Source organism: Pteropus vampyrus, unplaced genomic scaffold (assembly GCF_000151845.1).
Source record: "Pteropus vampyrus isolate Shadow unplaced genomic scaffold, Pvam_2.0 Scaffold25, whole genome shotgun sequence".
NCBI lineage: Eukaryota > Metazoa > Chordata > Mammalia > Chiroptera > Pteropodidae > Pteropus > Pteropus vampyrus.
The window spans coordinates 10,497,666-10,510,444 of NW_011888806.1; the positions used below are offsets into that span (position 1 = coordinate 10,497,666).

The 12,779-nt window shown below is 35.7% G+C and overlaps 1 protein-coding gene across 5 annotated transcripts in view; it reads right to left on the reverse strand.

The window, feature by feature from the left end:
• Positions 1–12,779, reverse strand: part of ARHGAP24 (Rho GTPase activating protein 24) — a 464,137-nt gene that overhangs the window by 2,471 nt on the left and 448,887 nt on the right. For all 5 annotated transcript variants that reach the window (XM_011356326.2, XM_011356328.2, XM_011356327.2 and 2 more), the window contains one exon: positions 5,311–6,389. In XM_011356326.2, the coding sequence (XP_011354628.1) occupies positions 5,311–6,389 (1,079 nt within the window). The remainder of the gene's footprint in view (positions 1–5,310; positions 6,390–12,779) is intronic.

Genomic DNA, 12,779 nt, shown 5'->3' on the forward strand with positions numbered 1-12,779 from the left:
CGTGGTTGAATAAGTAATCCATCTGACATTCTGTGACAATGGAGTTCATCCAAGTAACCTGCTATCCATGTCTCACTGCCTTCCAAATTAATAACGTTTTAGGATCTCTAGATGTATATTTCTATAGATTGATAGCTGTATATTTTAGGATAATTGTATAATTTTAGATAATTTCCTTGAAAACAGTTTTCTTCAGAATCGCTCAGTTCCAAAAATAATTTATTGTTGTTCAAAGAGTATTAGTACTTATTTATTATAAGATGAATCTTGATAATAGTTGACTTTTTAATTTTTCCCCTTCTGAGCTGACGTCCCCAGGATATGTATAGATTTATCATACCACTGAAATTAGAAAGGCTAATGTATGTGTACCTCTCAGAAATCTGATTATTTTAATAACAATTAGAAACTAAAATCTCAAATATTTTTCTGTTTTGAAATCAATTAATTCACATATCTTGATATTTCATCCATATAATAATAACACTTAAAATAAATATTCTCCTTTTGAAAGTAACTAGAATTTTTAAAAAAATATTTTTCATATTCTATAAGTAGTTTAGAAAGCTATTTTAATTACATGATCACATTTTTTATATAACCACCTGGCAGTGTGCTGGTTGCAACTCAGAATTATTCTATAATATATATTCTTTGCTTTCTAAAGCTATTATTTTAGAATTAAAATGCCGAAAGAAACTTGAGCTTAAATACCAAGGAAGACAATCCTTTAAAAAAATACACGTTAATGCATTTGTATGTACCAGGCACTTGTATGAAACTTTCAGAATTCTAATGAACTGAATTAAATGCAGAAGGAATCCCTCCCACTGCAAACACAGAGCCATGCTACAAAAATCTATAGTAAAAATATTTTAAAAATACATAGCCAAGGTTAAAAGAAATAAAAGAGCATCTTCAGATATTATAACTGAGGTAGGAACTCAAATTTAGAACATTAAGTGGAAACACAGAAGGGGTATTGGTCTTGCCTGGACAGAGGCCCTAGAGGCTAGAACTAGGGTTTTACTTTTCACATGAGGGAGAAGAGGTCTTCAGTATAAGAAAGGCAGAAAACTGAAAGTATTCAAATGAAAGTTTATAACATCAATTGTTTTTATATAAAAGGGATGCCAAAAACTCTACTCATGGGCTGAGTAAAGAGTCAGAATTAAATCAGCAGAATTAAAAATCAGTCTTTAATATATTTTTGGCTATGTCTCCTCTGGCAAAGGCAACAAAAGCAAAAATAAACAAATGGGAATACATCACACTTAAAAGATTTTGCAGAGTGAAGGAAGCCACCAACAAGAATAAAAGGCAACATACTGAATAGGAGAAGATATTTTCAAATGACATATTTGATAAAGGGTTAACATCCAAACATACAATAAATAACAGTGGAGGAAAGGGGACTCTCCTTTCCAATGTACTGTTGGTAGGATTATAAACTAGGTGTAGCCACTATGGGAAATAGTATGGCGATTCCTCAAAAAATTAAAAATAGAACTACTGTATGATACAGCAATTCCTCCTCTGGTTATTTATCCAAAGAAAACAAAAACACTGATTTGAAAAGATATATGTACCTCTATGTTCATTACAGCATTTTTTACAATAGCCAAGATATGGATGCAATGTGGGTGTTCATTGATAAATGGATGAAGATGTGAGATATACACAAACTCATACACACACACGATGGAATATTACTCAGCCATAAAAAGGAATAAAATCTTGGCATTTGCAACAACATGAATGGACCTATAGAGTATTATGTTAAGTGAAATAAGTCAGACAAAGGAAAAAAATACTATAGGATTATACTTACATGTGGAATCTAAAAAAACAAATCAAATGAACAAACAAAACAGAAACTCATAGATACAGAGAACAAACTCATGGTTGTCAGAGGGGATGGAAGTGGAGGGATGAGCAAAAAAGAGAAGAGTATTAAAAAGGACAAACTTTCAGTTATAAAATAAGTCACTGGAATGTAATGTAAAGTACAGAGAATATAGTGAGTAATATCATAATAACTATGTACAGTGACACAGATGGTTACTAAACTTACTGTGATGACTTATTTCATAAGGTATGTAAATGCTGAATCACTATGTTGTATACCCAAAACTAACATAATATTGTATGTCAACTAAAATTAAAAATAGATTTCAAAAAAGAAGAAAAAATTAGTAAACTGGAAAACAGTTCTGAGAAATATTACCCAGACTTCCTCACAGAATAAGAAAAACAGAAATTTAATGTAATAAAAAGAGGTTAACAGAGATGGAGAATGGATTAAGAAGGTTCAATATACTTTAATAAAGATTGTAGAAAGAGAAAATTAAGAAAATGAGGGAGATTAAATAAATAAAATAGCAATGGATAAAAATATTCCAGAATTGAAAAATATATGTCCTCATAACAAATAAACATAAAGTTTGAAAGTTAATGGAAAATACCTAACAGAAAGTTACTAATCAAAATAAAAACGGCATAGTAATATTAATATCAGAATAAATAGACTTTCAGGCAAAAAGCATTATTACAATTAAAGATGACCATTGCTTAATGATAAAAGAATTAATTCATCAGGGAGATATACATAATTCTGAACTTTTCTTCACCTAGCAGTATAGCCTCAAATTATTCAATATAAAATATAACAGAATTATAAAAAGAAATTGATAAATCCACAAAGATTAGTTTTTAAGATACCTTTGTCAAAAATTACAATCTATCTGATAAAAATTAGGAGAAATGTAAAAGATTTGAACAGCTTGATTAGCAGATTTGATCTATTGGTCATATGTAGAATCTTAAACCAATAATAGGAGAATAAATAGTTTTTACCAGACCAAATAATTGATATCATAAAAATAAACTTCTCTGACCACAATACAATAAAGGTAGAAATTAACTGGGGTAGTGAGGGGAAATAATACTAAACTCACATGTTTAAAAACAAAAACAAAACAAAACAAAACATATATATCAATGATTTGATAAAGTAAAATATTATCTATCATTTATCTATCTATCTATCTATCTATCTATCTATCTATCTACCTACCTATCATTTATTTATCATTTATTGAGCTATCTAGATATATATATCTATATATGTATATGTATTTATGAATGTACGTATGTGTGATCTGCCTATGTAAGCCTCAATACATGTGGGTGGAGTTAAAAAGGAATTGAAAGAGAAATGTAAACAGGAAAAATTAAGCAGAACAGCTATCTCTCATATTTCTGTGGCTTGGGCATGAGGTAGCTTCTCTGCCCTACTTTCTTGTGGATCTCCCCCTTTGCCTGTCAGGTGGGTAAGAATGCTATGGTGAAAGGGCCCAGTAAAATGACACTCTTTTAGAAAGTTCTATTATTTCATCAAAGTCTCTGAAATGCACCATAGACTCAGAACATAAATGTATCACGGATGTAAGTGAATGTGTACATCTGCAGCCATTCAAAATGGCAATTTATTTTCTATCCAACTGCAAGTTTCAAGTGTTACCTCTTGCTTCCCAGTGCTAAATGCTAATTTATCATCATGCATTGGCAACAATTCAGAGTTCTGGTAGCCAGTGGTTCTAAAAATTATATTAAGAAAGAAGAGTAACCTTATAAGATGATAACACCATTTTTCTTTTTAAGTCTCTTGTACCTCGGCATTATATAGAAAAATTCAGACCAAGTTTGCATTCAATGAAGTTTTAAAAAACCACTTCCTAAGAAAGTAATTTTTCAATCTAACATATAAATAGTATTTTATTTTATATTTACCATAGCTCTTGAAAATACGTATCTTTTGGCCTGGCAATTGATAAATGGGAAAGAGTAAAATAAATTAAAGTCAACTTTATATATAAAAAAGAAACCTTGTGGGTTTGGAGCCATGGAAGCCATTGAAGCAGAACAAAGACTGATGTTAGGACAAGCTATGAGGACCCTAGAATGCCCGTGCAGAAAGAGGTCCACTAAGGCACACAGCCTGAGGCTCGGACCGAGACTGCTAGGTGGGCTCCCTCACGCTGCACTGAGCCTCAAACCTTCTCCTGACTGGGAAATTCGGTGTTCTTTCCATTACACCAAACTGAGAGGTGAACATCAAAGCAATCAGTTTTGTCAGTTCTGTGACCTCGGTGAAACACGGGTGTGGTGACTTTCAGGTTTCCAGCATAAGATAATATTTGTGAGTCCTATGTTCCATTGTCTGTATTTCTGCCTCTCCAGTCCATGGAACACCTGTTAGGGGCACTGTGAACATAGGACACTCAGCCGATGTCCCTTATCTTGCCCGGGTTGCTTCCCTGGAGAAGTTGCTAAGCAAACTTCTACCGTGATCATCTTATAAGAAGACGTAAAGTGACATAAATTAGGTTTTAACATAGCTGTTTCCTTATAAATCATAGTTTTTGCTCCCCATTTAGACTACAATTCTCCTTGTCCATATGAACACGCTTCATGTCATCACCATTCTCAAAAACCTCCATGGATTCCCATCTCAGAGTAAAAGCCAAAGACTTAAAATGATCTCCAAGGCCCTGTCGCCCGGCTCGTTACCTCCCCAGGCTCCTGTTCATCTCATCGCATGGCATTTCCACTGGCTCTTCCACCTGGTATCTGTACAGCTTTCTCTTTAACCTCCTACACTTAAAATTACACCCCACCAACACTTCTAGCCCTCTCCCCTGCTTTAGTCTTCTACTTAGCATGGGGTCTATTTTACTCATTTATCCTTCTGCTCCAGTACAATGGAAGCTTCTTCCATCAGGGCTGAGTTAACGTCTGTTTTAGTCACTCTTGAATCCTCAGGGCCTGGAACTGAGCTTAGCAGATAGCAGACATGCTCTCAGCATTCAACAATTGAAAGAATAAAAAAAGGGTCTGTTTATTTCTACATCTTTCTTTACCCTTATTTCATCCTTTTCCTCTCAGTGAAAACAGGCTCCCTATTCTCCAGTCATCCCTTCCCATCTCCTCTCTTTCCAGCCCTCTAGCACAAATCCGCATATTTTATAATGAGACAGCATTATTGAGCACCTCTCCTGTGCCAGGGACAATGTTCAATGATTTCTTATATACTTTTGAGGTAAATACTACCAGCATTTAAATTTTTCACATTAAAAAACCAAGGATCACAGAGATAAAGTGAACTTGCCCTAACTCTCACAGCATATAAATGGTGAACTCGGGTCTCTGGCTCTGGAACTAGCATATTTAACCCTCTGCATGAGCCTGTCCTATAGCAGGAGTCTGTCGCACTCTCTCTAGCAGTTATGAGCTCTAGATTTTCCTCACCTCTTTATCTTGGACTCATATTCTATCTTCTGTTTGGTCATTTCCTGTTTCAGGCTGGACACTAAACTGTGCAGTGCACTGTGGTTGCTGGTGTTGTTGCCCACAAATGTCTCGCTGTTGTCGCTGCTGCTGGTGGCACGACTACTTCGACCTCCCACACTCCTCCGGTCACTTTTGTTTTCATAGTCCCCAGGGTGGGAAAGATCGTCCTGTGGGGGCCCATCCAAAATAGGGTCTTCAAAGTTCCCACCATAAAAGTCTTGTTCCGGGCAGGTGGTGGTGGAGGAGCGACAGGAGTTGGAATTCTCTGGGAGGGAGATTTCACAGGAGGATGTGGACCAGGTGGCACTGTCAACACTCTGTTTGTCATCAAGGCTCATCATGGAAAACTGCTGATGGACGTTATCATAGGTGGAGAGCCTGTTGTGCTGGCCTGACTCTCCTGCTTGTTCCTTCTGCTTGTTGTCTCTCAGGGTCACATAGCCGTTGGGCAGCCAGCTCATGCTGCGACCATTCATGGGGTTCCCAAGTGTGTCAGTGTTTAAAACGCCCATTCTCACCGTTCCATTCTGTACACTGTGGGTGCCCATTTTGGTACCAGACCCCTTCAGTGAAGAGGTCCTTCTGGCCTGTAAGCTCCCATTAGGCGTGGTTTGGGTTTTCTCAATACCTTCTGCATTACTGTTGCTGAAGGACCCATTGGTGACAATCCCACTGCCCTTATTGAAGGCAGGATTCTTTTTGACCATAGGAGGGGGGCTCCTAGAGACATCCAGCTTGTGAATGCTGTTCCTTGGGCTGTTGGTTTTGCTGCCAGACAGGGCTGTGGGGGATCCATTATCCACACCACTTCTCTGGGGAGACTCGGACTTGTCCCAAGAGCACTGCCTACCAGGACTGTCCTTGGTATTATTGTTCTCTTTGTTCTGTAGTTGACCCATAGTGGCTTTCTTCTGAATTTCATTGTTGTTGTTGCTCACTCCATCTTGGGGCTTGCTTTGCAGTTCTGCATCTTTGGGGAAAAGGTGATCATGTTCACTAATCATCACTGACATCAATTGCTGGACCACCACGGTGCCTGGAATTGCATAGAAAATGAAGTAGTATGAGTCAAATAGTTTTGATTTATCTCCCATTTTGAAAGTGACTCTTAAGGAACCACATTCAGGTGAACATTCAGAATTATTATTAACAGTGTTGAACTACATTCTTCATGATGATAATAGCAATAGAAGCTAAATTTTTTTGAACACTTACTACGTGCCATGAACTGTACCAAGCATTTTACTTTTGTTAGTTTAGATTTTAAAATGAATCTGTAAATGGGTAGTTATTATCATTTTTGTATTGTAAGTTTAAATAACTTGAGTAAGGTCACAAAGCTATTAAGGAGCTGACTCAGGGCTTGAACCCAGAGTTAGCTAGTTCCAAAGACCCAGCTCTTAATCATTACACAACATCCTTGCAAGTTAGACATTTAATTATGAGAACTCTTCCTCAGGAAGAGGTCACTATGACCTCTCATTTGACAATTGCCCCAAACGATCAAGACATTTTAGTGGCATCACTAAGTGAAACCATATTGTCTGTCTTTGACAATTGTCTGTCTGCAAGGCAATAAAGTTCCATATGACTTTTGTTCACTAGTCAAAAGCTTCAGGGCATTTGAAGTGACATCAGCCAGAATGGTGTAATAAGGACCTTCAAAAATCTTCTCCCTAAAAGCAATTGACAAAAAATGTTCTAAATCAACATTTTCAGAAATATGGAACTTAACTAAAGGCTTGTTGCTATCTGGAGAGTGTTTATACAAGAGAAATGGTTGAATCTCAGTAAGAACAGCAAGCTCTGTGATATTTTAACTTTTCCTGTTTCCATTTTCCTCTCCCTAGCTATGCAATTGCCTTGAAAACATCCCAACATCCCACAATCACAGTGGTAACCAGCAGTCTGGAAGCCCCTGGAATAGGGAGAACAGGGTTAGAACTCCTTTAAAGCACCATTCCCAGGGTATTTTCATTGTTTGACCTGTTTAGTAGTTGCCTGGAAGACTCAAATAATGAGGCTTGCCTTCATTTTATCTGACTAGGAATTCGACCAGTATTAACAGCATTTTTCTCAGAGTTATGCATCAAATACAATGTAGGGCTTTTTAGTTTAACATCATGATTGCCTGAAGCAGTGAATAACAATTGGGGCAAACAAAAGACTAACCAAAAACCTTTTTTAAAAAGTTTGAGGAATGGGATTTCCATAGGAGATTTTAAAGCTCCGATATATTCCTAGGTATCTAGAAGACTACATGCATGCTTAGGGTTATGTGCATGTCCAAGGCTGTGTATATGCTTGGGAAGAAACGGAGAAGTCCCTGGTCTCTCACCTCTGGCTGATTTTGAGACTCTGCACAAGCAAGAATTGAAGGCTAAGGCAGAGTTGTAAATTGCTTGGCTGAGTGTTAGAGGTTTGCCTTAACATGCACACAGAGCCCTTCGGTAAAGAATGTGAGACTTATCAATGGGATGTAAAGTACGGCATAGAAATATAGTCAAAAATATTGTGATAACTATGCATAGTGCCAGGTGGGTACTAGACTAATCGTAGGGAATCACTTCGTAAATTATATAAATGTCTAATCACTATGTTGTACACCTGAAATTAATATAAATATAAAATAATATTGAATGTCAACTCTAATTGAAATATTAAAATAAAAAAAAATTTAAATAGGAAGCTTATTGGTTCTAGGCATGTAGAAACTTCTAGGAACCAAGTAGGAACTTCAGTGACCACATATGGCAAAGATTATAAGCTTTATAAAATTAGTTCAGAAAAATAACTAAACAAACAAATAACAAACTCTGGTGAGGGGAAGAATCTGATATCCTGAGTTCTGACATTATTATATTATTAAAAAGTCTAGTTTTCAACAAAAAATTATGCAATATGCAAAGCATAAGAAAGTATGGTCCATTCATATACAGAAAATAAATAAATAAACAGACTCTGAGGAAGCCCAGACATGGTATTCACTAGACAATGACTTTAAATAAGATATTTTAAATGTGTTCTAATAACTAAAGGAAACCATATTTAAAGAAAGCAAAGTATAGTGAGAACAATATCTAGCCAATATGTAGATAGAAAGTATAAAAAAGAACCAGGAAATATTCTGGAGCTGAAAGGTACGATAACGGAACTTAAAAAATAAATAAATCAGTAAAGAGGATCGTCATCAGATTTGAGTAAGCAGAATAAAGAATAAGCATACCCAAAGACAGGTCAAATGAGGTTACCTGGTCTAAAGAACAGAAAGGAAAAGAAATGAGGAAAAATGAACAGAGTCTCAGAGACCTGTGGGATATCATTAAGCTTATGCACAATGGCAGTCCCAAGAAGGAGAAGAAAAAGAGAAATGAACAGAAAGAATATTTCAAAAAATAGCTGCTGGAATCATTCCAATTTGATGAAAAACATGAATACATATATCCAAGAAGCTTAGCAAATTCCAAGTCAGACAGATGCAAAAGAATCCAAACCTATACCCATCATAGTTAAACTGTCTTAAACCAAAAACGGAGAACCTTAAATGCCCAAGAGAGAAGCAATTTGTGTACAAAGGATTTCCACTAAGAGTAACAGCTGGTTTCTCATCATTTCTCATTGTTAGAGGAAATGGGATGAAATATTCAAAATGTTGAAAAAAAATACTGTCAAGCAAAAATTCTATATCCAGCAAACTCATGCTTCAAAAACGGAGAAGAGATAAAGACATTCCTAGATAAACAAAAAAATGAGAGAATTTGTCACTAGCAAATCTGCTCTATAAGAAATACTAAAACTTCAGGGCATTTTAAAGAAGACCTTCAAGAAAGGAACTAATTCTTTTACCCAGATGAAAATACTATGGTTCCCATTTGATCCTCATATTTTTACTATGCACTGTAAAGTATGAATTAGAAATCAATATCTTACAAATTTCAGACCGTAAAAAAAATTCAAACAATATTGGATAAAAATAATTTACTATTAAAAGCAGTAATTTATTTAAAATTTAATGGTTTTATCAAGTTTATAGTATATTAGCCAAAACCACATATTTTTGTGTACTCACTGACTTACCAGGTGAGCTCCCACCCTTTAAAACTGGGTGCCACTATTAACTGGGCTTCTAAACTAATTTCCTAACTTGGGGGGCCTCAATCTCCCTAAAAATCTTCTTAAGTATTACTTTTATTCATCTACCCACAATAAAGCAGTCTAGGCTAATGCAAACAAACAGAAATCATCTTTGCTTTGGCTTGAACTGTATTGATTTATGTGTTAGCTCTGTTTATATCATGTTCAAAGCTCCTAACAGTGATCTCTGATAAATAAATATAGGGAAACAACTTCAATTTTAGTTGGTAAATATAGTTTCTACATAAAATTCTTAACACATGAGATTTGGTAAGAAAAATTGGACACTAATTTTTCCTACTGCAGTTTCCTACTGAAACAGCTGCTAATTGAGTGGCCGTCAAACTAGAAGCCCGATCTGAGGCGAGGCCACTCTCCAGCTTAAAGCATCACCTAGGCAAGATTTGACTTAGAATTGAATTCCAATCAAATTTTGAATAGAAAAAAATGTGTTATATCTATATCTTGCACATTTCTTCTGTAATGACTCAAAACTTATACTTAAAACATGAATTTGCAATGGGCTAAGTCTGATGCTGGATCGGTGTTGCTCAAATATTAATATTGATACAAATTACCTGGACATTCTGTTAAAATGTAGGTATTAGGTGGGGCATAAGATTTTACATTTTTAACCAGCTCCCAGATGACACCAGCACTAATGGAATAGTGGCACTGGCACCAACTGGAAGCTTCACAATGTCAGGACCCACGGTGGGCCTTCTGGAACAGAGTTTGCATTCTAACGAAAACACTGGGTGACCTCTGCATGTGTTAGAGTTTGAGAAACACCATGTTGGAAATGTTTTACATACATCTTCTAAATTAAATTTCTCAAAAGACTGTGAGATAGGACTTAATATTTCTTGGATGAGAAAATTGAAGTTCAGAGAGGTTAAGCTTTTTCTCAAGTCCACAGAGGCAATAGGTGACCAAGATGAAATTTGATGCTTCATCTTCTTACTCCAAATTGTGTTTCTGTCCTGTTATATTTCAGTTATTACTGCAGTAATAGTAAGCAAATATGATGTTGTTCTAAATAAGAAACGAAATAAAAGACAACTGTCTATTGAATCATTAATTATTACAGAATTGTGGAAGAAAAAAAGACTGAATGAAATTAATCGTATTAGATAACCATCTTTCCTCCTTTAGTAATCTCTGAATTTGTCATCTTATTTTCAATGCATGTAGCAGTGAGTCAGATGAAAAGATTTTGGTATTGTTAAAGTGGCTGTCAACACTGTCACCATTATGTACTGTGTTTGAAGACACATGCACTTAGTTCTATTTTACTGTTTTCTCTTATGACAGGCACAGTTTTAAATGTTAGCAGCCTCTATTATATATGATTCTGCCTAGTACTTTGGAAAAATGGAGCTTTTTCCCATCACTGGAATATTAACATTTGAAGCAGTGCTGCTTTCCATCATAGCTGTGAACTGCGTGGGACATTTAATTAATTGAAAAGTGACATCCCCAAGGTCTCTATGATGAGTCTGTGAACAGCCATGCCTAAGTGTTCCTGCCACAATTATAGAGTGAGTGTCAGCATCCTAGAGATTTAGAAATCTCTTCTACCTTGGGAAGCTTTGCTTTTATCTAGTATCCAAGATAATAAATGACAATAGTTTCTTGTAAAGGAACTTTCTTTCCATTTTTATAGCCATTTAGGACAGACTAGCTTGGTAGTAATGATGAAGTGTGTGTCACTATGTGCCTTTTTTTTTTCCTTTTTATTTCCCCTTCTCTGTCATTCTCTCTCTTAGAATGCTAACGAGAAATATGAAACCCAAATAATGAGGCCAGAGTGGTTATAATCACCAGCCTATTCTGAGGAGTCCAAGCAGATTCAGAAGTCCCACTGGCTACACAATCCAGCAATTCTTCCTGCTCATATAATTTTCATATAGTTTGAATTTAAATACTATATTATAGGCATTTTTCTTCATAGCTTTGCATAAGAATTCTATTTTTCTTTAAAGGTACTCAGGCACTTTAAAATACACTTATATACACATACATATTATAATATATATATGCATATATATAATACATGTATATATATATGTATATATTTATATACGTTATGTTTATATGTGGCAGGGTTCTACGGAAATGCAGTTTTAATTTGTATTTTTGTAAAGAATAACCTTATAACTGTCATATTGCACATGTGCAAATATCTGTAAGATATATGGTGATTTTTGATAAATGACAGTCCTGGAAACTCCACATAATGATAAATATTAAAAATTCGCTTGTGTCCCTTTGTGTCTAGGCATTACTCACTCAGCATAATACACTTATTTATGTTGTTGCATGTATTGGTAGTTCATTCTTTTTATTGCTGAGTAGTATTCCATTATATGTTTGTACCATGGAATTGAGACCTGGCATGATCCAAACAAATTAAGACAACAGATGAAATTATTTTACTGCTCCATTTCCCCTATTCTTTTAAAAAAAAAAAACCCTATTTTTCTACTTGTGCACCCATCTCTTGCACATATTATCACTGTATTTAGAGAAAATTACTTTTCTCATTGGGTATCAGGTTTCTTACAGACAAAAAGAAGCAAGGGAGGGACTCATTGAAATGGTGTTCTTCAGTGTCCTAGGAAACTCAGAGCTTAGGATTCTACTTCTTCCCAGAGCAACTTTGCTTTCTTCTGTTGAAAATATGGGCAGGGAGGGGAAGGGTGGACTATCTAATTTTTAAAGGATGTCTTCTAAAACAACAACAAGAGTTAAAACATAAACAAAAAGACAAAACAAGCAAGCAAACACTGACTTCTAGGAAGATGGTGATAACATAGTATTGATGCTTTCCAAATCCCCACATAAAAACAGAGCAACTAGTTAGCAAACTCCAAAAGTCGTGGACCACATTCACACCAAAACTAGGTGACAAGGTAACCTCCCAAACCTCCAAATACAAGTAGTTGAAGACGAATCCCCATTGCCACTAGGCATGCACGGTGTTGGTGTCTGTGTGAGAAGAAATGGGAGGAAGCAATGGGGTCTTTAATGGGCCTGAGAACAGAGAATCCCCAAAGCATAGGTATTCACTGGAAAATGCAAAGGGCTACTTTAGGAATAGTAGGTGAAATTGGGAGGGAGTACTCCTTGTCCAATAGAGGTGATCTATAGTAAAGTCATCTAGCCCCACTGAACTCTCAACACTGACCAGTCAACAGTCCCTTCTAGATAGGGGTCCACAAGGAAGGGACAACTGTTGGGAATGGAATCAAAATCTAGAAGGACTAATTCAATAGAGATAAAAGAAAGGG